This window comes from Tachyglossus aculeatus, chromosome 17 (genome assembly GCF_015852505.1).
Source record: "Tachyglossus aculeatus isolate mTacAcu1 chromosome 17, mTacAcu1.pri, whole genome shotgun sequence".
Taxonomy (NCBI): Eukaryota; Metazoa; Chordata; class Mammalia; order Monotremata; family Tachyglossidae; genus Tachyglossus; species Tachyglossus aculeatus.
In genome coordinates this window covers 47,747,586-47,771,648 of record NC_052082.1, presented here as the reverse complement: position 1 = coordinate 47,771,648, position 24,063 = coordinate 47,747,586, and the positions used below count along the sequence as shown (strand labels likewise).

Below are 24,063 nucleotides of genomic sequence, written 5' to 3'. Positions count from 1 at the left end.
TTGGCACAGTCTCCATCCCATGTAGGGCTCACAATGTCAACCCCCATTTTCCAAATTAGGTAATTGAGGCCCAGAGAAGTGAAGCGATTTGCCCAAGGTCACACAGCAGACAAGGGGCAGAGCTGGGATTAGAACCCATGACCTTCTGATTCCCAGATCCGGGCTCTATTCGCTACGCCATGCTGCCTCTCAACTAGACTCCTAGGCGTCTAGTACACTGCCCTGTCCCCTGGTGCTTAATAAATCCTGGTGAAGATGATAATGATGCTATCATAATAGGCCACTGATCGAGCTATATTACATTTTAAGATCATTTATTTAACAATTTTTAATATTTTCTTTGTAGATCTGCTTGGCCCAGAGTTCTCCATCCACATTTCATTACGTGCTGGTAAATTCACTCCATCGAATTATCACAAATGTAAGTGTAATAGATATTAATGTCCCTGTAGTGATGACCTCCTTTTTGTTGAGGATCAGTTTGTAACCCAGTATGGCGATCCCTAAGTAGAAAAAGCAAGACGGTTTCAAAGTGAGTGGTGCAAATATGTGTCATTAACTGCTAGGTGGTCATGGATCGGCCCATCTCTCCAGTAGTAGTTATTTTTATGTGAAATCCCTAGCATATATTTGCTTTATTCCTTTGGCTCTTTACTGTGAAGGAGCCACTTGGTTCCTCCAAAACTCTGGAGCCAAACAACTGGACGCAGCCCCAAAATTTGAGGCTACCAATGTTGCCCAAGATAATACCGACTTCTGTTTCCGAAAAGGTTTCCTTCGGGTTGTTTTCTTATGTTCATCATTAACTCGGCCCGTCCCCATGCGTGGTTTGTGGAATTGGACCCTTTAGATATACGGAGCCTGTTTTAAGACAATCAGAAAACCAAGTTGGGTGTGATGATTTAAAAAAAAAATAAACTTTCTAAGGGCACACGCCTACCACAAGAGCCTCCCACAAAGGAATTTAATATGTTCCTACTGTGAGCCAAGCATAGATATAATCATACGCTTAGCCATGTGCTACCACATTTTCTTAGTTGGAGCCAATGCAGAGAGGAGAGTAGTAGACATTTCTACTAAATCCCACTTCAAGGTGACATCCAACCAGCACATTTAAGGACTTGATCCTCTGAGAGATGGAAATGCGGAACTAAATACTCTGAAGTTCTCAATTTATTCCTGGTTTGTCTTGCATCTAAACCTGGAAGGTTTACATAGGCCGAAAGACATTTTAACTTAGCTTTTCATTCTCCTCCCTTTTGCCCCAAATTACTCTGAAAGCTGATCATTGCAATCAGTCCCTTAACATCTGTATTTTCCACCTTTTAAAGGAAAATCCAGGGGTGTGAAATTGTTTTTGCATTTTAAAGCTAGATTCTTTAATTGTGAAATGTTTTTGTTTACAATTGACTATATAGAGCACTTTCAAGCATGGACTTGGCACTGCTGTAAGTGGCTCAGTTGATATACTCTTTTGGTTTTTCAAGCATGATGGAGTGTGACTTCATGCATGCCTCAGTGTACATGGTGAAAGTGATTGTGCACCTTTTTAGGCTGTTAACAGTATTGCATGTTTGAGAGTCCAGTCTCTGTCTGTAAGAAGGCTCGACCCGTAAAAAAATGTCTCTTGCAAGAAAATCACCACCAAATTTTCGAAAGCATTGCAGAGAAACATTGTTTCTCCACCAAAAATAGATTGAATACGAAACATTAAGTATATAAAGTGCCTTCTTAAAACCTGACCTGTTGGTCATTTGGATTTGTTGGGTCAGATGTTCTCATCATGGCTTTCTCCGTTGTCTGAGACTAAAAGCTGTTGAACCTGAACTTGGGAGGGCCGACAGCCCAGGGACCTTCCACGTTCGTTTTTAGAACAGATGTGTGCATTTTTTGTGACCTGGTACTAAGGTTTTTTTGCTACAGTTTCCATTCTATCTGGGATGTGTTCCCTGTAGGGGTACTTTACAGCTGCAAAACACGACGTCAAATGAAAATTTGTTTCTTGGATCCATGCACTGAATTTTAGCCTAGAATTCAGAGTATTATCAGTTGTACAGTTAAATGTTGAAGCAACTCAATCTCCTATACCCATTCGTTACTAACTTGAGGGTTGTCTTCATTTTTTTGAAGCAACCAAATCCTTAAATACAAGTTTTTGGTTCATTTTTTTCATCGAAGATCAATGTTAATGGAGCATCTCAGACTCAGTAAGTTTGTAGACATTAATAAATGCTTATTTTGGAGAAACTCCCTGTGTTTCTTCTGAGCCTCTGAAATTTAGTCTTCCTGTCCGGAAGAGTTTTAGTATCTTCTAATATGATATTTTGTTTGTTTTTTGTATTTGTTAAGCGCTTACTATGTGCCAGGTACAGTACTAAGCACTGGGGTGGATACAAGCTAATCAGATTGGACACAGTCCCTGTCCCACTTTCATTCATTCATTCATTCAGTCGTATTTATTGAGCACTTACGGTGTGCAGAGCACTGGACTAAGTGCTTGGGAAGTACAAGTTGGCAACACATGAGACTCACAGTCTTAATCCGCGTTTTATAGGTGAGGGAACTGAGGCCCAGAGAAGTCAAGTGACTTGCCCAGCGCTTAGAACAGTGCTGCGCACATAGTAAGCGCTTAATAAATGCCATTATTATTATTATTATTCTTATTACACAGCAGACAAGTGGCGGAGCTGGGATTAGAACCTATGACCTTCTGACTCCCGGGTCCGAGCTCTAGCCACTATGCCATGCTGCTTCCCTACCATTTATTTATAAAATAAGTAAGACCAACTTCCTTGCCTGCACTGTTTAATCGTTACACAGCCCTATGAGATACAGGTGGGAAAGGAACTGGTGGGAAGTTCTGAAGTTGAGCCACAGGCTTGTGAAGCACTGAACGTTTATCGATTTAACCATCCCCTAGAGCTAGTTTGTGTAAAGGGAATCAAGTGATAAGGCACCTTTTCAAGTTCAGAGTTAAGAAGATGGTTTGGGGAAAAAGAAAAACTGTAAAAACAACCGAAAATATTGACAGTTCAGGCGGCCTTTTAAAATTTGCCACACAACTCATGTGTAATGGTAAAACTGATGGCATTTTTTAAGCACGTTCTGTGTGCTCTTCAACCACCGTTCTAAGCACAGGAATCAATGCAGGAGAATTCATTTGTCGTATTTGAGTGCTTACTGTGTGCAGAGCACTGTACTAAGCGCTTGGGAGAATACAGTACAGCAGTAAATCAGGTTGGACACAGTTACTGTCCCACATATAGATCCCAGTCTAAGAGGGAAGGAGAACAGATGTTCCATCCCCATTTTAGAGACGAAGACACTGAGGAATAGGGAAGTTAAATGACTTGCCCAAGGTTACACAGGACCTGAAGGGTGGAGCAGGAACTAAATTCCAGGTGTCCCAACTCTCAGGCCCAACCTCCTTCCGCTAGGCCATGCCATATTCCAAATTCCTGATGGAGCCCTTTTTTCTTAACGCCTGTTTTCTCAGTGGTGCGTAAAAACTGTTAGGCATTTTGGAAGCATTAACTCTTTTAGACCACTTTGGCTTCTTTATTACCTGGCTGCACATTGTGCCTCCGTATCGGCGGTGAATCCCTTGAGCATTGAAAGCAGAAATGCGTCCTGTGTCCTCCCTCCTCCCCCTTGCCTGCCATGGGTCTGGCATTTGAAGCATACCTTTATATTCCACGAGAACTGGACTTAATATGGTAGTAGTAGTAGTAAACAGCAACATCTAACTGTGCATATTAAATGTAGGTATTCCAGAAGTGTAGGGATTTATCAAGGCAGCTACCGGATATGCTGCCCTGCTGTTACACGGCCTTTTATTATTATTATTCTCAAGTGTCATCGAGTCGTTTCTGATTCACAGCAACTCTATGGATATATTTTTCTCCGGAACATCCCCTCTTCGGCCATAATCTGTAACTTGGCTCACCGTTCTGCCATTATTGTTGTTATGGCTTCTAGCCATCTAGCTGCTGGTCTGCCTCTTCCACGTTTTCCCCGGACTTTTCGTAGCATTAGTGTCTTCTCCAGAGAATTAGTCCTCCCGATGACGTGTCCACTGTACTTTGGACCCCGTGTCCACAGCCGTGGCCTTTTAGCTGGACGCAATTTTGGAGTACAAAAAACCGCCCAATAGAAGGAGTGTGAACTATTATTCACCAGGTGCAAGACAAGAACCCCAGATCTAATGATTCACCGTCCATTGAGTGACTCTTAGACTGTGAGCCCACTGTTGGGTAGGGACTGTCTCTATATGTTGCCAACTTGTGCTTCCCAAGCGCTTAGTACAGTGCTCTGCACAAAGTGCTCAATAAATACGATTGATTGATTGATTGAGTGGGCCTAGTTTAAAAGCACAGCAACAAAAATCTCATCGAGGAATGACATAGTAGTATTTTTGCATCCAGAGCCCAACCTTCGGAATTATCAGTCTTTGACAGATGCACGTTAAGGAGATTACTCACCCACTTAGCAGACCCTGAAAAACTCATTCCAACTCTTTCCAAGGCTTCATTATCGCTCTGTTTTGTTCCTCCCACTTTAGAGGAGGAGCAACAAATAAGTTGAAAGACATTTTTATTGTATAGCCTCCGTCCAGACGTGTCATTTTATCAGTGCCCCGGGGTAATTCGGCTTTTCCAATTCTGAGGAAAACAGGTCCGTTTTCAGGCTGTAAAGTATCCATTTGCTAGCTTGCTGGGGGTAGTCTGAATAGAGTAGCAGATTCTTGAAATTGATGAGTGGATGGAAATTCACAAACAGCCATGCAGTCCAAAAACGCATTTCCCCCGCCCCCACCCCTCACAGCTGCACAGTCCAAAATTGGCCCCAGAGGAGTTGTACCTCCTGGGTGGGGCCTAGTTTCCTAATCCAAATTAATACTGAGTGCAGTAAGTATTTTAAGACTTGAATCGCCCAAAGACTGTCTTTACGTGGCTTTTTCTTCATTAATTTTGACCACGTTGAACTCAAATTACTGTTGCGCCTCGAAAAAACCCTTGTGACGTAACTAAGGAGAAACTGAGGCATGGAGAATTCATCCTCCCCAGGATTAAGCAAGGAGGAAATTGGGAAAAGAACTCATTAGCCCAGACTGCCAATTCTCCACCCATTAGTAGACTTTTCTGACTCTCTCCCCCGCAGTAACTGCAGAAATGTTTTAATAACCACTTAATAATAGGGACAGTAAAGATATGAAGTACTTCTGCTTGTAAGTTTGTTCTGTGGACTTCACCATTTTTCCCTTGTGAGTTTTAGAGTTTGAAGCTTGACATGTAACATTTTCCAACATAATTATAGAAAAATCCATTTTGACAGTATAACCGTGCCTGTACGTATTGGGCTTTTAACCGTAAATTTAAACTTTGTTACCAAACCAGTGTAAGGGGAATCTAAAATAGTTTTGTTTTGAATCTCCTTCAGAATGTTTCATTTGGACCAATTTGTTTATTTGTTCATAGTGATTATTGGTAGTCTTTTATGTCTTCTGTGTATTATTGACATATGCATTTGAATTGATGAATTTCTCAAGACTTAAATTTAATCGACTAAAATTGGTTTGAAAATATCCTTGTTGTGCTTTGGGAACAAACTGCCCTGTGATTCAATACAGTATTTGTAAGACCTTGGGAATTTTTTAAATAAATGTTATTTAAAAGCAGAGACTCTAACTCTCGTATATCATGAGGCTTTCAAATTTTTTCATCTGACATCTTCGGAATCAACTTCGTGGGGCATGTTTTTTTCAGATTAATTCACAGATGATGGTAAAACCATTCTTGTAGTACGTTGCAATTACGTGCAGTTTCTTTTACTCAATCAATCAATCAATCAATCGTATTTATTGAGCGCTTACTGTGTGCAGAGCACTGTACTAAGCACTTGGGAAGTACAAGTTGGTAACATATAGAGACAGTCCCTTCCCAACAGTGGGTTCACAGTCTAAAAGGGGACCATGAATTCATTTACTCATGAATGGAATATAAAAAATATTTTAATGATTCCTCAGTTCCAAGTGTTTATTTGAAAGTTGGAAACTGTTGTGTGTTTGCATGTATTGTACTTAAAAATAGGCTTTCTATGAATCAATCGAAATGATATTTATTGAGCACTTACTGCGTGCCGAGCACTGTATTAAGCGCTTTGGAGAGTACAGGCCAGTTGGTAGACACGATCCATACCCACAAGAATTTTGCACTCTATGAGGAAATATTACTTGAATTCAGCTATCCTAGCCGGAGAAAATGTGGTATCTTTGGGTTGTTGTTTGTATTTTTCCCTCACTTTCTGTCTTTTTCCTAGTCTGCTCTGGATTGGTGGCCCAAGATTGATGCGGTATACTGCCATTCAGTTGAACTCCGCAGCATGTTTGGTGAAACGCTTCACAAAGCAGTGCAGGGCTGTGGAGCACATCCAGCAATACGAATGGCCACGGTAAGATTAGCCCACCACGGGCTTGATTCTTTTCCCCTCCCCACCGCTCCCCACTTTGCCCACAGTTCATTTTCCATGACATTTTCCGTGTCTTCATTCCATTCCTGCTGATCTTAACCATCAACTTTAGGCTGGACGAAACAGTTGAAAGAGTCAAAAATTTGTAAAACAAAAACCCCTTCCTGTTCTGTAAACCTCACAGTGTGCTGCGTGATGATGAATGGTTGCTCTCAAGCCCACTAATGATACTTGTTCATATTTAACTGGGTGCACTAGAATTATTTAGGTTAGGAAAATAATATTCTTTCTAAAGTACTGTTTAAATACCACCTGAAACTGTTTCTAGGCCACTTCCGTGTAAAGTTTGATCTTTGTATTAGAAAAAAAAAACCCTCTCCTTCTAAATCCCCCTCCAAAAAACCTCCTAGGTATATCCTGGTCAGCACTGCATTTGGGTAAGGGAAGGGAAAATAATTACTGAGATAGAAGGAACAGTTCAATTTAGCAGAACAAAATCTCTCTCCGTTTGTTACTGGTTTTGCAGGGAAGGGCAAGGACGTGTCTAGCAACTCTGTTGTATTGTGCTCTCCCAAGCTCCTAGTACAGGGCTCTGCACACAGTAAGCACTCAGTAAGTACCATTGATTGAAAAAAATATATTTCTGAGCCTTGGGAAATCAAGTACATGTTTCCCAGAGTTATTTAATCCCCAAATCAATATTTGATATTTCTGAAAGAGCTCTTTGAGCATTTTGCCTTTAGCGCTGGCAAGGTGCCGCGTTGATTTAGCTGGGTGATTCGCTGGGAATCTTTAAGGCAGGTGGTCCCAGCTGTGCTCCGAAAAAACCCCTCGAATGTATTCCCAACTCACCTATTGTTGCGTCAATTAAATACTCTTGTAGAACTGTGTAGTTCATTTCTTGATATGTATGTGTAGCAAGGGAATTGTACATGGCAACTCTTGACATTGATTGGTGGTGCTTTGTCTTCTGCTTCTTATTTTCCGTTCTTATTGGCTGCTGTCGCTCACATGATCAGATGCCAACCAGTCACTGTTTTGCATGGCAGTGGGCTTCTGTGGCTGTAAGTATGACCCATTGTAACTACCACAGAAAAGTCCTCAATTTTCCCAGCTTCTCTGTGTAGTTACCATTGCAGTCCCATCGTGACATTTCAGATTAATACGTAGCATGCCTCCGCTTATGGTTTATGGATTAAACGAATCATTCTACATGACAGATAAGCGTGCAGCTTCTTTTCTGCCCCATGCTTCCCTTTCCAGAATTCCCCTAATCATGAAGAATGGTGATTTATATATCTAAGTGGTTCTCTCCTGAAGGAGAGTTTTTAATAACTGGCAAGTGCTCTAATACCAGAAACCATGTGCCTTGCATGTTCGGATTCAGAAAGCCAACCAATGTAATTTAGGATTACCTAATTTCAAACTGGTTTAAATTAAAGCGAGAAGATCATAGCAGTAATATTTTACTACTTGCTAGAGAAGAACTCCAGACATTAAAGCCCTCTTCGTTTCTGACACTTTTTTTTTTCCTAATGGTTAAAATATGGGAATTCAAATGTGGAAAACAGAAATCCTAACTAACACAATTTGGGGTTATTTGTACAAGGGCATCACTCATAGTTGAATGAATTCATCATTAATGAAGCTTTCACAAGTATTCAGCATATTGAGCCTGGGTGACTTGGGTAGTTACTCCCTGGTAGCACTTTAGACAGTTAGGGAGGGCCATTAACTCTTTGATCTTGAGGGGACTGGTTAATGAAGCCATCTCCTAGTGAACTGAAAGTATTAGTGACTCTTCTAAGATGCCTAAAGTCCTCTGAGGGAATAACTTCAGCCCTTGGAAGAATCAGACTCATTGTATTTGAGGCTACCTGATTTAAAATCATTTTTGGTACCAAATATTATTAACATTATAATCGTTATTATTGTATTATTCTGGGTCAAGCACTGTTGTAAGCACTGGGGTAGATACAAATTAATCAGGTTGGACTGAGTCCCCTGCCCACCTGGGGCTCATAGTCTAAGCAGAAGGGAGTACAGGCACTGAATCCCCTTTTTACAGATGAGGAAACTGAGGCATGGAAAAATTAAGCGTCTTGCCCAAGGTCACATAGATAACTGGCAGAGCTGAGTTTACAACCGACGTCCTCTGGCTCTCAGGCCCGTGCTCTTTCCACTAGGCTGGGTAGCTCCTTATATGCTCCTGCATGTGAAAAAAGTTAGAGACGTGGCCCTTACTTTCCTGCAGCTGTTCAGTCTAAGCATCCAAAGCCCAAACTTTGGCTTTTAGGATCCTGAAATACAGCTTGCTTTGCCTACACATCTGCTCCAATTTATCGAAGGGTAAACTGCAGAGCGCTGGAGGGCAAACCGTAATTCACAAGCAGCAAGTGACGCTGAACACCGTCATTGCTTGTGCCGTGGCGACTGGATGTGGCCTTCTAGGGTGACTCTTTGGCCCTCCCCCTGTGACCAAAAAGGCCTTTCGGGACATTAATGCAATATGCTGCTCACGCCCGCGGCGCTTCTGGGATTCAGTTGGACCTGAGGTACAGGAACTCCCCACTTGGGCACTCTTAATTTGTTCCAGGAAAATGGAGCCCTAAATGAAATGGCCACTTCTGCCCGGCTGAGGCAGAAGCCCATTAGCCCTGTGCCAAGGCAACTCTGGAAGTGGTGCCACTTACCCACTCGATCTCTTTGGGGGCAGTGGCTCTGCTGCTGCCATGGCTACAACCCCTTTCATTTCTTCTAACCCCATCTGCCACCCAGAGGGTTCCTGTGGCTGGCTCCAGTCAGCACCCAGAGGGACACAGCCAACTCCCGGAAACCTTTGCTCAGAGCAGGCTCCTGGATCCCGCTGCACCATATCCCCGCAAGAGAGGATATTGTGAGAAATATCGGCATTAATGCTTGAGTGCTAAATGAAAAGCATTATAGTGAGACTCCCCTCGATAAAATCAGTGGGGTCACAGCTGGAAGTAGAAGTCCTGTGAACCTAAGCATTTGAGCCTGTGAGCTGTGTTAGATCTCTGAGGAAGCCAGGAAAATGGCTGATGCGGTTCCAGTTCCCACTCGCTTCAGTCGTGTGTAACGGCGTGAATGGTGCCCTGTGTTTCCCGAGGGAGCCCTCGATCCCGTAAAGTCGCTTTTTAATTCCTTGAGCCCCTCAGATCTAAGAACCACCCTGAGGAAACTCCAGCGTAGGTCCTTTAGGCTCTTCTGTTGCCTCCTCTTAGAGCCTTCTAGTGAGCTAGACTCCTCCTTTTAACCCGTAATCTCCTTCGGTGTGGGGATTGTGCCAGCCAACTGTATCGTATTCTCCCAAGTGCTTACTACTGTGCCCTCCACCAGGTAAGCCCTCAGATACCATTGATTGATTGAGTTGGGAATGAGAATGACTCGGGAACCAAAGATCTTAAATAGAACCTCTTTTTATAGCTCTGGTTAGTCTCTGAGGTTCTTCATTTTCAAATGCCATTTTGAACATTTATCATTATTGGAAGGCATACCCCTTTATCTGCAGCTACTTACGTTCCCCTTTAAACGGGTCACAGAGATTCTCAGTCCTTGAGGTTCAAAGTGAGTCAATGGCTACTAGCAAGAGTGAGAAAGAAACCATGCCTTCAACACTGAAATAGGAGACATAAGGTGCTGAATCACTATTGTTGACTTTGGGATGAATGAAGTCCTTAATCGTGAACTTTTTATCTAAGCAGGAAAAGTTGAGCCGTGTATTAACAGTGCTCTGCCACTCCTCTGTAGTTGAAGCAAAGTTTCCATGATTTAATCGTTCTCAAAGAGTTCTTTCTGTATTTCTTGAATGAGTGTTTTTCGGAATAATTCGGTTGAGGTATTCTGAATTTCAAGGCAGGTGGAGTAGTAGAATGAAAACCAAAATAAATCGCAGTTAAGTGTTTGAGACCAGAACAGATACACTGAATGTTTTTAGGGCGTCCCTATCTTAATTCAGCAAAGTAAAAATCATTTAAGACGAATAGTAGAAGTTTGGGAATTGAAGAATTAGGAGTTCTGTTTCAGAACATTTGGGACAGTTAGTCTGGTGAGGAGCTATTTATAAGCACTTCACATTTCTTTTACAGTGCAATGCTTATCTTCTCTTTCCTGTAAAACTGTTTTAAAGTAATCCTTCCACCTTGAACAAAGCATTTTAGTGCTTTACTGCATAAAAATATAAGAGAGTAAAACCTGGCAGAGAGCTAGTTCATGATTAGTGCATGACTGAGTAGGAAGCATCACCACACTGAGGCTCTTCAAAAGAATAGCAGTGTGTAATTAGATTTAGCTATTTGTGGGGAAACTGCATATTCCTTGGACGACATATCATTAGGTCTAAGTTTCTGTTACTATGTCAACTTTCTAAAGTGGTTTTTGTCACTGTGTGTGTGTGTATGTGTGTACATATGTAAATGTTACTGAGAGGTTACTGTTAATATATTTTCCTCAGAGTCTTACATTCAAAGAAAAAATGACAAGTCTTAAATTTAAAGAAAAACCTACAGACTTGGAAACAAGAAGTTATAAATATCTCCTGTTGTCCATGGTGAAACTAATCCATGCTGATCCAAAGCTGTTGCTCTGTGTAAGTAAACTTTTTGGGATACGTGGAAATACTGAAGTTAGTTTTGTAATATAATTTTGCAAGCAAGTTTGAAATTAGTGTGAACTAGACTAAGGTCTTGCCAATTCTCTGGTAGTGTGCAGCTCACATTTCCCCCTGCCAACATACATCCATTTCTCTCAGAATGTGTGTCTTCACTCCTCGTTTTGTATAATAATAATAATGGCATTTTAATACAAGAAGAGTACAATAGAGTACACAGAATACAAGAAGTATTCTCTTCTCTGCTTGTAGAAGTATTGTCTTCTCTGCTTCATGTTCTGAAGAGCATGAGTACATAGAATACAAGGAGAGTACAATTAGGGAATGTTCTTTTGACAACGCATCTGTCTGGAAACAGCCTGACGCAGTGTAGAAACAGTTGTGAATGGGCCCATGGCATCAGACACAGGGTGAATACGGCCCCACAAGTTTTCGGTCACGCAAAGTTCTTCAAGCACACACCACTGCATTACGAGACGACTGAGTGTGCCAAATTAGGGGATATCTTAATATGCATTTTCCTATGCTTTCCCATAATTGCCAACATGATCGAGGAGCTTATATTTTGTGAAGTTTAATTTTCAGGATGTCGCCGAAGCGGCACTTCTGCTTTATCAGCATTTTTGGGATAAGGGTGAGGAGCTGCTGCTCCTGAGATAAATAGGTGCAAGAGGAGCTACAAGCACGAGATGCCAAGCTACGGATCGAGAGCTGCCCGCAGCTATTCCACACGTAGAGAATCCCATAAAATCATTTCCTTAGCAGTGGGGCCGTCACCTCTGTACCCCTCCTTCATTGAACATCTTGCCAACCAAGGCAAAGCCTCTAATGAAGGGTGTGAGGGAGAGGGCCCAATCTACTTTTCTCTGGTTCTCAGGTTCATTGGAACATGCGATAATCGTCACTAATAACAAGAGGAACTCCCAGGCGAGTCCATCAGTGTTAGAAGCTAATTAGCAGCCACACTGGCATAACCTAGTGTGAAATATACCAAGATTCGGCCTCCTTCAGATGGGTAATAAGCATGTTCTCCCCCTTTTAGACTGTGAGCCCACTGTTGGGTAGGGACTGTCTCTATGTGTTGCCAATTTGTACTTCCCAAGCGCTTAGTACAGTGCTCTGCACATAGTAAGCGCTCAATAAATATGATTGATTGATTGATTGATTGATGTTGAACAACTTGGATGATTCCAATTTTGTATGGATCACATTTCCTCCCCTCCCACACCGCTTCGAGTGTCGACGGTGGGTCGCAGCAAGGACTTTTTAAAAGGGCTTTTCGAAATTAGGCACAGCCTAACAGTTGACGAAAGCAGAGAAGCCACATGGCCTAGTGGAAGGAGCATCGGCCTGTGAGTCAGAAGGACCCGGGTTCTAATCCTGTTTCTGCCACTTATCTGCTGTGTGATCTTGGGCAAGTCACTTAACTTCTCTGGACCTCAGTTACCTCATCTGTAAAATGGGGCTTAAGACCGTGAGCCCCATGTGGGACAGGGACGGTATCCAACCTGATTAGCTTGTATCTACTCCAGCGCTTAGAATAGTGCCTGGCAGATAGTAAGAGCATTACAAATAATCTTAAAAAACAAGCAAAAAGAACAGGGATTGAGTTTTGTGAGACAAGACCATGAAAAGCTCGAGTAAACATTTTTTAAAAATGGAAGTGACCCCCGAATGAAAAATACGTATGAAGTAGGGTTTTTATTTTTTGTTGCCCTGCGTGCAGATGTCGTAATTTTTAGAAAACTTCTCATTTCTGGGGAGTAATTAATGCCATGTTGCGTTACACAGTACCACAGCAGCTGTCCAGCATCTCAGAATTAGTTTAGATTCTCTCATGCTTATGTGGAAGATATGTAAGGAAGATTACAAAGCCACATGGTTGGGGTCATCTACAGTTGAACATTAAATTTTTGTCAGCTTTTAGACAAATGAGACATAATGAGACAAATGAGAGAAGCAGCGTGGCTCAGTGGAAAAGAGCCCGGGCTTTGGAGTCAGAGGTTATGGGTTCAAACCCCGGCTCTGCCAATTGTCAGCTGTGTGACTTTGGGCAAGTCACTTCACTTCTCTGTGCCTCAGTTACCTCATCTGTAAAATGGGGACTAAGACTGTGAGCCCCACGTGGGACAACCTGATCACCTTATAAGCTCCCCAGTGCTTAGAGCAATGCTTTGCACATAGTAAGCGCTTAATAAATGCCATTATTATTATTATTATCATTATTATTATTATTATTTTATTATTATTATAAGTAATTTGCGATTTTCTTTGCTGCTGCCTAGTAAAAAGTACTTACCACTAGAGGGCAGCCAAGAAAACAGATGCCTGTGCAGCCTATTTGGAGTGGAAATTGTCTATATTTTGATGTTTTGATGTCACAATCCTGCATTCATTGAAAAACTACTCGTATTTTATCCCCCATCCAAATTCAACACCCCATAATTCTTATTTCCCCCCTGCAAATTATCCGTGGTTGAATTTCGGTCCAAATGGAGTTGCGGTTAAGAGAAACTTCCGAAGCCTTTGTAATGAAAAAGGAAGCGTTTCTTTTTTCCCCCGTTCAGAATCCGAGGAAACAAGGGCCTGAAACCCAGGGCAGTACAGCAGAATTAATCACAGGACTTGTCCAGCTTGTTCCCCAGTCAAACATGCCAGAAATAGCCCAAGAAGCCATGGAGGTAAGGGAAAAGCCTTTCATCACCTGCCTTGCTTTGGTTAACAGGGTGGCTCTGCTTATCTTGATCATGTTTTTGAGAACATGTGTGTGCATTGTGTTGTTGTCTGTCTCCCCCTTCTAGACTGTGAGCCCGTTGTTGAGTAGGGACCATCTCTATATGTTGCCAACTTGTACTTCCCAAGTGCTTAGTACAGTGCTCTGCACATAGTAAGTGTTCAATAAATACGATTGAATGAAAGAATGAATGCTTTGTGGTGATGGGAGATTCCTGGAAATCTTTTGTAGACCCCCTATTGCGTTTGCATTGTAAACTCCTGTAAATCAAGGTCTATGTCTTTTCAGTTGAATTCTGCTCAACACCCACCCCAGCATTATGTGCACGTAGATACTCCAGAAAGGCATAATACTGGCTATCAAGTATAGCTCAGATCTCTAATTTGTTAGGTTTGGTCCTTATGGATTTTTTATTAAATGTTCCTTCACTTAAATTACTTAAAGCCAAATCACAATTAAACATCCTTCAGAGATGCTAAAGAAAGATAGGTGGGCTTTCCTTTTTTGCAGCTAGGTGTAATTTTGTGCTCATTTTCATTCATTCATGCAGTCGTATTTTTCGAGCGCTTACTGTGTGCAGAACACTTTACTAAGCGCTTCATTGTAGGGCATTGTGGCCTCATCGAAAGAGTACGGGACTAGGAGTCAGAAGGCCTGAATTCTACTCTAAACCCATTTTTCTAATGACCTTGGACGAGTCACTTAACCTCTATGAGCTTTAGTTTCGGTTTCCCCAGATAAAGGGGGTTGAGAGCTGCTCGCTGTACATATTAGATTGTGAACCTTGGGTGGGAGAGGGACTGTGTCCGACGGGATTATCCGTCCCTGCCCCAGTGCTTAGCACAGTGCTTTGGCGCATTGGAAGCCCTTCATGTTTACCATCATAGTTATTATTATTGTCTCACCTTAATTTGTCCCTTATCCTTTCATTCTTTAATCTATCAGGGCCCAAAGTACAACCCCCTTTGTTTCTTAAGTTTTTTTTTTAAAAAAAAACCCCACCAAATTTAGGAAAGGCAATATCAGTCCTCTGCTTCCTGTCAAAGACAGCACTGACATAGCAGTAGTGAAGATTGTTAATTCTCCGCCTCCTCTCTTCCCAACTCTCAGGGATCTCTTTGGAGATCGATTAAAGTGAACTAGAAAAATACTTCACATCAAATACCCTCTTATGACTTTGCTCCTACTGAGCCTCTAGGCAAAATGTAAAATCTATTTTCCGTTTGGAGGGGATATTCCTTTCTCTACCACAGCAGAGATGGTAAAGTGTGAACATGTAGTTCGAAGGTTTTCAAAGAAGCAGTGTGGCCTATTGGAAAGAGCACAGGGCTGGGGGTCAGAAGCCCTGGGTTCTGATTCCGGCTATACAACTTACCTGCGGTGTTACCTTGGGCAAGTCACTTAACATCTCTGTGCCTCACTTCCTCATCTGCAAAATGGGGATTCAATACCTGTCGTCCCTCATACTTTGACTCCTATGCAGGAGCTGGTTGTGTTGTACCTGCCATAGTGCTTAGTACAGTGCCTGGCATATAGTAAGCGCGTAACAAAATAGCATAATGATGACCACGGTGATTCTAACAAGATCAGAATTGTCAAGCAACTTTTCCTGAAGGAAAACAAGCCACTTAGATTATTATTGTGATAAGCATTTATTGGTATTCACAGTAGGTTAGGTAGCCTGTAACACCTAATGGCCCAGGCCCTCTTATAATGAGTTTTGAATCCATGGCATTTTTTGGACATAGTGCCTCTGACAGCATTACCCCTCTGTCATTTTTTTTTCTTACCGAGTGTGCTGACATCCTGATTTATTCTTCAGGAAATTAGAATATTCCTGAAGAGAAGCTTGCATTTCTTCAAGTGGTCACCTGGAGACCCAAGGACAGAGCCCCTTGCCACTAGTATGAATAGTTTCTCACTGCAGGTGGTTGGCCCTATCGTACATTATTATGTTGGGCTCCTCTCTAATTTTCTTTTTTAACCCGATTAAGCCACGTAACAGTCTCATGAGTCATTCCCACTTTATAGATGTGAAACCAGAAGCCCTGGAGGTAAAGTAATTACCTTTAAAGATTTACTTGCCGGTTTTTAGGAGGAGAACCCAGATTCCCTAATTCCAATGCATTGGCTGATCCATCAAGCCATGCTGTCCCCCAGAGCTCAGCATTTAATTGCTATTTAAAAGCCAGGCAGCCGCTCTGAATGGTTGCCTGCTTGTCTACTTAACTCATCCCTGTGGTTGAACACTTTTCCGGTGGCAACTTTTGTTGGAATATACACTTAAGCCGTCGGTTTTTAAAATGCAGATATAATAGTAATAATAATGTTGGTATTTGTTAAGCACTTATTATGTGCAAAGCACTGTTCTAAGCGCTGGGGTAGATACAAGGTAATCAGGTTGTCCCACGAGGGGCTCACAGTCTTCATCCCCATTTTCCAGATGAGGGAACTGAGGCCCAGAGAAGTGAAGTGACTTGCCCAAAGTCACACAGCTGGCAAGTGGCGGAGCTGGGATTTGAACCCATGACCTCTGACTCCAAAGCCCGTGCTTTTTCCACTGAGCCACGCTGCTTCAGATATCCTCAGTCAAGTTTAAAGAAATGAGATGGAAATGGCAATAAAAAAAAATGGGGCCGTGTCCATTCATTCATTCATTCAATCGTATTTATTGAGTGCTTACTATGTGCGGAGCACTGTACTAAGCGCTTGGGAAGTACAAGGTGGCAACATATAGAGACGGTCCTTACCCAACAGTGGGCTCACAGTCTAGAAGGGGGAGACAGAGAACAAAACCAAACATATTAACCGAATAAAATAAATAGAATAAATATGTACAAATAAAATAAATAAATAGAGTAATAAATATGTACAAACATATATACAGGTGCTGTGGGGAGGGGAAGGAGGTAAGACGGGGGGGAGGGGGAGAGGGTCCACAGAAGTGATCTTCATGTATAGTATTTTCATACCCATATAACATGTCTGCAGCAATCCAAAATGGTCTATAAGCAAAATTGCTTTCCAAGAAATGAGTGGAATTTGAGCTCCCCGAATACAATGAAGGCAATAAAAGTGAAGCCTTTAAAGGCAGGATAATCTTGTAAGTCAAACCCTGGGGAATTCATGACTTGGAACCTCTTTTGTCTACACATCACTCCCTAGTTCTAAAGCTTTTCCAGAGGCATGCCAGTTCTAGAAGATTTGAGTTTTTTACTGAAGCAAAAGTCAGTTTGTTCATAGTTTTCACCAAAGGTTTATCCCTAGCAGCTTTTCAGCTTCTTTGAGGAAAAGGGGGTTGCCATGAAATACCAAGTACAAGGATTGACTCTCCAGTTTGTGCATTTGGCTTCTTTTCCACTCTACTGCTGTCAAAAGGAGCTGCATTTTTTTTTTTAAAGTTCTGATTTTAAATGAACTAAATGCTAATCTCCCACATAGTTTAAAATAGAAACACATCAGAGATGGAAGGTTGGGAGAAATACTCTGCTCTGGTTTTACAGTTTCGTTTTTGTAGGTCCCTCATTTTGTCTGACTTTTCTACACAGTTAATGGCAGGAAATTTACGTCCAACTTCTTTGGGGCTGGTGGGGAGGGAGAGGGCATACAAAATATGGTGTAACTGTTGGGGGGCTTTTATTCAAGTTGCCTATTTTCTTATGAGATCCCCTGCGTTTTTTTGGAATTCTTTGAGGTTAATTTTTCGGAGGTGAAGTAATGTATGTGGGTAAGGAGTAAAGAATGCTGGGGTTTATTCCTTTCGCTGCCTATATGAACGTAACAGTTTATGTAGGTGAAAAGATTATTTTATTTTACCTCTTTTATTTATCTCTGGGTCTCCTGAAGATAAAGGATATAAACTGGAAATACTTGTTTGTTTTTTTACTTATCTTCAAATATTTAAATATCTGAATGCTCTCTCCGTATGTCTGAAAATTGGTCATTAACACTAGAGGCAATATGGCCAGGTATATCCACCACAAAGCAATGTGTTGATCAAATTATCCTGATTTGCCCAAAGACTTATTTCTAAGGATTTATAAGAGATTCTGCTGCATATTTGTTGAGCTTTTTTTTTTTTACAGTTGCTATTTTGAATGAAAATGTCTATTTTGAATGCAGGCTTTGTTGGTTCTTCATCAGTTAGAGAGTATTGATTTATGGAATCCCGATGCACCTATAGAAACATTTTGGGAGATTAGGTAGGTACATTTAAAAAATAAATTTGTTTTACCGTATTGGTTATTTTTTTACTGAAAGTCTTAGGTTATTTCTTTGTCTTTTAAAAGCCCGGTTTTTAACAGCATGGCCATGGAATTAATATTTAGTACATTCTCCAGATTTTGCCTAATTTCAAAATGTTTCCTGAATTTCTGTAATTAGAATTTTACCTGTGGCCTATCAAAAGAATCTCCAGATTTCAAAACAAGATTATAACTGGGGCAGCCTGGTTAACTATTTTGTGATTTTCGTAGAAGGCAAATATATTTTGAAGTGTGATTCATCTGGAATCTATTTGTAGTTCCAGAAAAGGGATGAAGACTCTTTAAAAAGAGTCCAGAAGCAGCCTGCCCGACCTCAAAATATAAAGCCACAAATTGGGTTGTAAACATAGGATGCCTTGATGTTGGATAGTCATACGGATCCTTAAATGATGATTTTTGTTTGGGAACCCTTTTAGGGGCTGATGTTGTGGTATTTGTAGGTTTGGGAGATGACCAAACAGAAGGCTAGTGACTTTGACAGCAATAAAGAGATCCTTTGTCTACTCGTCCGGTGAAGGAAGCTTCCATTTTGAAGGACTCTTTCACCTAAAATGAATTTTGTTCTCTCACTTATCCCCACAGCAGAGACGGACAGTGTCCTGCACCTATGGACTCTTCTTCTCAGGCTATTTAAACCAATGTGGCTTTCCTCTAAGCTTTTTAACTTTTATAAGAAGGAATTGGCAGGGAATGGGGGGAGGGTTCCCTTAAAGGGAAAGAGATTAAAACTCAGCCCCCCTCCTAGCTGTTCGGTTTAAAGAGAATCTGCGGGGTCCTTGAGAGTTGAAGGATTACCTTGTCACTAGGTTCCCGTCAAAGGTGCCCCCAAAATGGCCAAGAACTGACTGACTTCTTAGGTTTCCTGACCTGTGCTGGCAAATTATAATGAAAAGTGTGATGCTTTTTTTAATCCAAAAAATTCATTCTGTGTGTCAGAATCAGGATGCTAATCTGTTTGCTAAACGGAATGATTTTGGAAGAAGGGGGCAGGTGAAACAGGGGTAAACCTTTGCATTTTCTTGGGCTAGCAGTGGTGGACCCAGCATGCTGTATCGACTCCGCAAGCCTGTAAAGAAGCAGCTTGGCCTAGTGGAAAGAGCGTGAACCTGGGAGTCTAATCCCGGCCCCGCTACTTGTCGGCTGTGTGACCTAGGGCAAGTCACTAGACTCCTCTGTGCCAGTTACCTCACCTGAGGACTGAGGGGGACTGAGACTGTGAGCCCCACGTGCCACATGGACTGTGTCCGACCTGATTAGCTTGTATCTACCCCAGTGCTTAGTATATAGTGCTTGGCACCTATTAAGCACTTAACAAATGCTATTAAAAAAAAATGTAGGTCACTTGAGTCACCAGACTATGTACTTTCCATTTAGGCTGTGTACAAAACCCCCACTGCCTTATCCAGTAAGCCTTATTAGACCATCTACTGAGTCCCTGATGTTCTGTTAATGCCAGATATATCTGGGAGGATGGACCAAATGAGTCAGTGGTGCTAATAATGAACTCTATATTCCCGCAGTTCTCAAATGCTTTTTTACATCTGCAAGAAGCTAACTAGTCACCAGATGCTTAGCAGCACAGAAATTCTCAAATGGCTGCGGGAAATTTTGATCTGCAGGAATAAATTCCTTCTTAAAAATAAGGTAAGCCCACGGTAGTATTAGCCCAGAAAAGAATGAGCACGAAAATAAATGGAACTTTAAAAAAAATTGCTGATGGCACCCTGAATAATACTTTTGTGTTCTCTGTTCTCCGTTGTCAAAGAATAAATCCTGGTCGGACCCTTGAGAATACTGATAGAGCTTTAACTGGCAGTTTTACACTTAAACCTTCTAAAATAAGAGGAGAAGCAGTGCCATTACTGAGTCAGACTAATGATCCATTCAGCCCAGCGTTGTCTATCTCCAATCCTGGCAACAGGATGCTTGAAGAGAACAGTGTGATAAGTAGCCCTCCTTGACATCCATCCTAACGGTTAGGAATAAATCATCTCACCTCTGCCCTCTCCTTCTCCATTTTCCTAATTTTCATTCTACTTTAATTTCCCATTAATTTTCCCGCCCACCCATGAAGTTATTCTTGGGACAAGTTATACTTGTCAGCTGTGTGACTTTGGCCAAGTCACTTCACTTCTCTGGGCCTCAGTTCCCTCATCTGTAAAATGGAGATGAGGACTATGAGCCCCACGTGGGGACAACCTGATCACTTTGTATCTTCCCCAGTGCTTAGAACAGTGCTTTGCACACAGTAAGTGCTTAATAAATGCCATCTATTATTATTATTCAAGCCTTTTGAAAACCTTACAGATGTTTTCGGCCTGCCCAACTTCCTGGGGTAATGATTTCCGTATGTTTAGCCTTAGCTTTGTAAAGAAGTGCTTCTCTGTGTTTTCTTTCCATCTACCACTTTCAGGCTTGGAGGCCTGCTCCTTCTGCCTAGTGTGGAACTTGGAAAACAATAATTGTCTGTGTGGTGTCTTATTCTCACCTCTGTCACCACTGGTCTCTCGCTCACATCCTCCCTTCTGCCTGGAACTCCGATACTCTCCTTATCTGGCAGACTGCCGCTCTTCCTCCCGTCTTCACAGCCCTTCTGAAATACCTTCTCCAGACCTTCCCTGATTAATCTCTCCTATCCCCACCGTTTATCCCCACAGTGACTCCGAAGAATTTGGGTACTTAGCTCCGCTTCTTCCACTTGCCCCTTTGGACTCCTTTATCCATCTTCACATTCTCTTGGCTCCCTTCACTTCACCTGTAATTTATTGTAGTGTCTGTCTCCCCTCCAGGCTGTTAATTTCTTGAGCAAGGATTTTGCCTCCCTAGTTTATTCTACTCTACCACTTTCATAGTGCAGTGCTCTACAGGCAGTAAGCCGTCAAGAAATACTGTTTATTCATACCTTTTGTGATCTCGTAAACTACAATTGTCAGCTTTCATCTTCAGTTTATTCTTAATCAGATTCCCCTCGCTTCCCTGATCACCATGATTGTCTTTCTCCACATATGTTCCTTCTCCAGCCCTCTCTTACGAGTAGCAAAGAATCACATGCAGTGTTCCAGGTGTGTTCTTCAAGCTGCTTTATAGAGTGAATATCTTCGAGTTTTGTTTTCTGTGCCCTTCCTAATGACGCCCTCGCAAGGTGGTTGATCCTATTTAAAAATATTTCCAGGGCTGGAGATATCACAGCCTGTTGGTGGTTCATTGTTTAATCTGTGTGATAGTTAAGCTCCTCCCTATCTCTCAACTGACCTTTCCTGCTGCAGTTTAAGCCTACCTCAGTGGGGATTCCAGGCAGCTGGCAACATTTTCTACAGATGGATAAGCTGTAAAGCTCAGTACCTGAAGAGACCAGCAGTAGGAATTCACTGTGTTTCTTGAAATTGTTTTTCAGTTATCTTAATTTGCTTGTGAGGCAACAAATGCGGTATGTTAGGTAAGGCTATTGAACATAAGGGTTTGCTCAGCTGGCCAAAGGGTGAGAATATATGATAGCCCACACATCCCTTACTTTTCAGAAGTTACGAAATAAGGATTGCTACCACTCCGAGAGAGGTGTAGAGTAGAGAAGACAGGGTTGGCAGCTCGCCTTTAATCTCCCTCCTCTCCAGGAGGTATCAGCAGATGGCACTGAGTGCGGGTAGCTTTACCTGCGGAGGGCTGTAATGCATCCATACGTTTGCATAAGCCCATTCCTAGCTGGAAATCAGCCCCCCTTGGCCCAACTGTAGATGATCCCAGTCCCTGTGGTGTCAGCCAGATTTTGTGGCTTCACATGGTTGAGCAGGAAGGTGGCACCCCTTTGGACTCCAGGGCTACCCGTTCATCACTCTCGGTCTCTCTTCCAGCGATCCCGTTGATCTCCACCCAGGGGTCAGATCTGCCATCTTAGAGCCACATGACCTGGACGAAGGGGATGGGGGGCACCCCCAAAGTGCCAAGGGGTTGGGGAAACATGGAGTGTTTGGGTCCATCCCGGGCCGTGATGCGGAGGGGGCTGGAGAGAGCCTGTGGTGTCAACGGCTCCAGGAGACCCTGCGCTGTAGATGAAGGGGATAGGGGAGTTGAGGAGATGTTGGCTCCACGGTTGAAGCAGCTCAGAGCCCCCTCCCCGCGGTGGCCGCAGAGTTCACCAAAGACTGTGGAGCCGACTCCGAGCGTCTCAGGGCTCCGCTGCTCCACTGAGCTCACCCTGGCCCCAGGTATGAAATGAGAGAGAAGGGAGGGAGCGTGGGAGACTGCCATGGTTGCCAAGGGAAATGTGCCAGCAGAGGCTCTGTGCCCAGGGCTCCATGCCACCCGGGGGTGGAGGAGCAGAAGGAGAAGGCGGGGGTGACAATGGACAGGAAGCTGGGGGAGTAGAGAACAATCGTGGAAGCAGCCCAGGGACTCACCTCTCTGCCGCAGAACTTGCGGCTGAGGAAGGTAAGGGTAACAGTGATGGATTGTGGTGAAGTTGAGATACCTTCTGAGCTTCCAGATAGGATGAGTGCCTTAAGTGGGGGACATTGAAGTTCTCCTCGGCATATTCGGAACCCCCAGCTACAGGGTCAGAAAGGATCCCCAGCGATTTTGTTCCGCAGAATTGATTGCTCCGCTCAACAGTGGTTTGAGATGAAAGAGGGCAAAGTAGCTACTTAAAAAGGTACTCAGAGAAGTTTGGTTTCCTAGCCACAGATCATTATTTTTGCTTCAGCTCTGCAGCTTGCCGTGAAAGGGAACCAAATGGGAGTGTGGGTGACACAGTGCAAGCTAACCAATTACTGGTAAAAACCACCGGAAAAGTACAACTGGCAGTGTGACATCCTGATAGGAAAATCCTATACAAACGGACAAGCTGGCTTACAGCGTATTTGCAGTGACCTCTCCCACTGTAGCAGACTTTACCAAGCACTTATATAGTGCTCTGCCTGCAATAAATCCTCAGTAAAAAGCAGTGATTAATTTGAAGTGGTGCCATAGCTGTCGAAACATAATGATAATGCATAATGATCACTCTTAGTACTCTCTGCCCATATAATGACCCTATAAGGGTTGTTTGCTTCTTCCCAAAGCTCACCAGATTGTCTCGAATCAAGTGGAAAGTGACCTTAGCCACTGTATCTAGTATTTGTGGTGAGCAAGCCAGTTTTCTGCACCCCTTCCTCTAGCTCCCACAAGTGAGAGAGGCAGTGGAGAGACCATACACTTCTCCCCAGCATAATCACATTCATTCATTCGTATTCATTAAGCGGTTTCTGTGTGCAAAGCACCATACTAAGCGCTTGGGAGAGTACAATACAACAACAGACAGACACATTCCCTGCCGGCAACATGCTCACTGTCTAGAGAGGAATGAGGGAAGGTGTAGTTTCTGAACCTGTGCCCAACCCTGTCCCAAGGAAAGCTTTCGGGATCTGATCCGATCTAATTGTCTTGTATCTTTCCAGCACCTAGCATAGTACCCAGCTCATGGTAAGCACCATAGAAATACCATTGTTTGCACTTTAAGGGAGCAGATTCCCAGGAAGAGGCAGCACCCACTGACCCTAACCCTCTCAAGAAGTGCCAGCTTGTAATTTTTAAGCATGGGGACAGAATGAGGGCCAGGGATTTTGGAGATGCTAAGGACCAGGAAAGGACGGCTTTCATTAGGTCACAGAGACACCATTTTGAGACTTTTTAGCTTGACTGGGAACCCTCATATTAGCCAGAGTCCTGGGATAAGAAAGATTGCAAGTATAGCCCATTCAAGCCGTGGGGGTGACCGTCACCAATTCCCCCTTGGAATGGGCATCTATGTTTCCTGGCTGTTGCTGTAGTCTTGCAACGGAAGAGCTCGTGTTGGCCATGGTAAGGAAACTGTGATATGGGATTGGGCTGCCCCGTGGGACCTAATCCCAGGAACTTCCCCATGGCCCTTGGGGAGGGCCATGAACCCAAAGACTGGCTCCATCTCTCTCTTTTTCCTCCTCCTCCTCCCCTTC

General features: G+C 42.9%; 1 protein-coding gene across 1 annotated transcript in view; it reads left to right on the top strand.

Moving 5' to 3' along the window:
* The window catches only part of NF1 (neurofibromin 1), a 203,379-nt gene that overhangs the window by 47,548 nt on the left and 131,768 nt on the right, over positions 1-24,063 (top strand). Inside the window, exons 11-16 of the mRNA XM_038758896.1 lie at positions 347-421; positions 6,319-6,450; positions 10,943-11,077; positions 13,666-13,779; positions 17,955-18,034; positions 19,618-19,741. Coding sequence (XP_038614824.1) covers positions 347-421; positions 6,319-6,450; positions 10,943-11,077; positions 13,666-13,779; positions 17,955-18,034; positions 19,618-19,741 — 660 coding nt within the window. The remainder of the gene's footprint in view (positions 1-346; positions 422-6,318; positions 6,451-10,942; positions 11,078-13,665; positions 13,780-17,954; positions 18,035-19,617; positions 19,742-24,063) is intronic.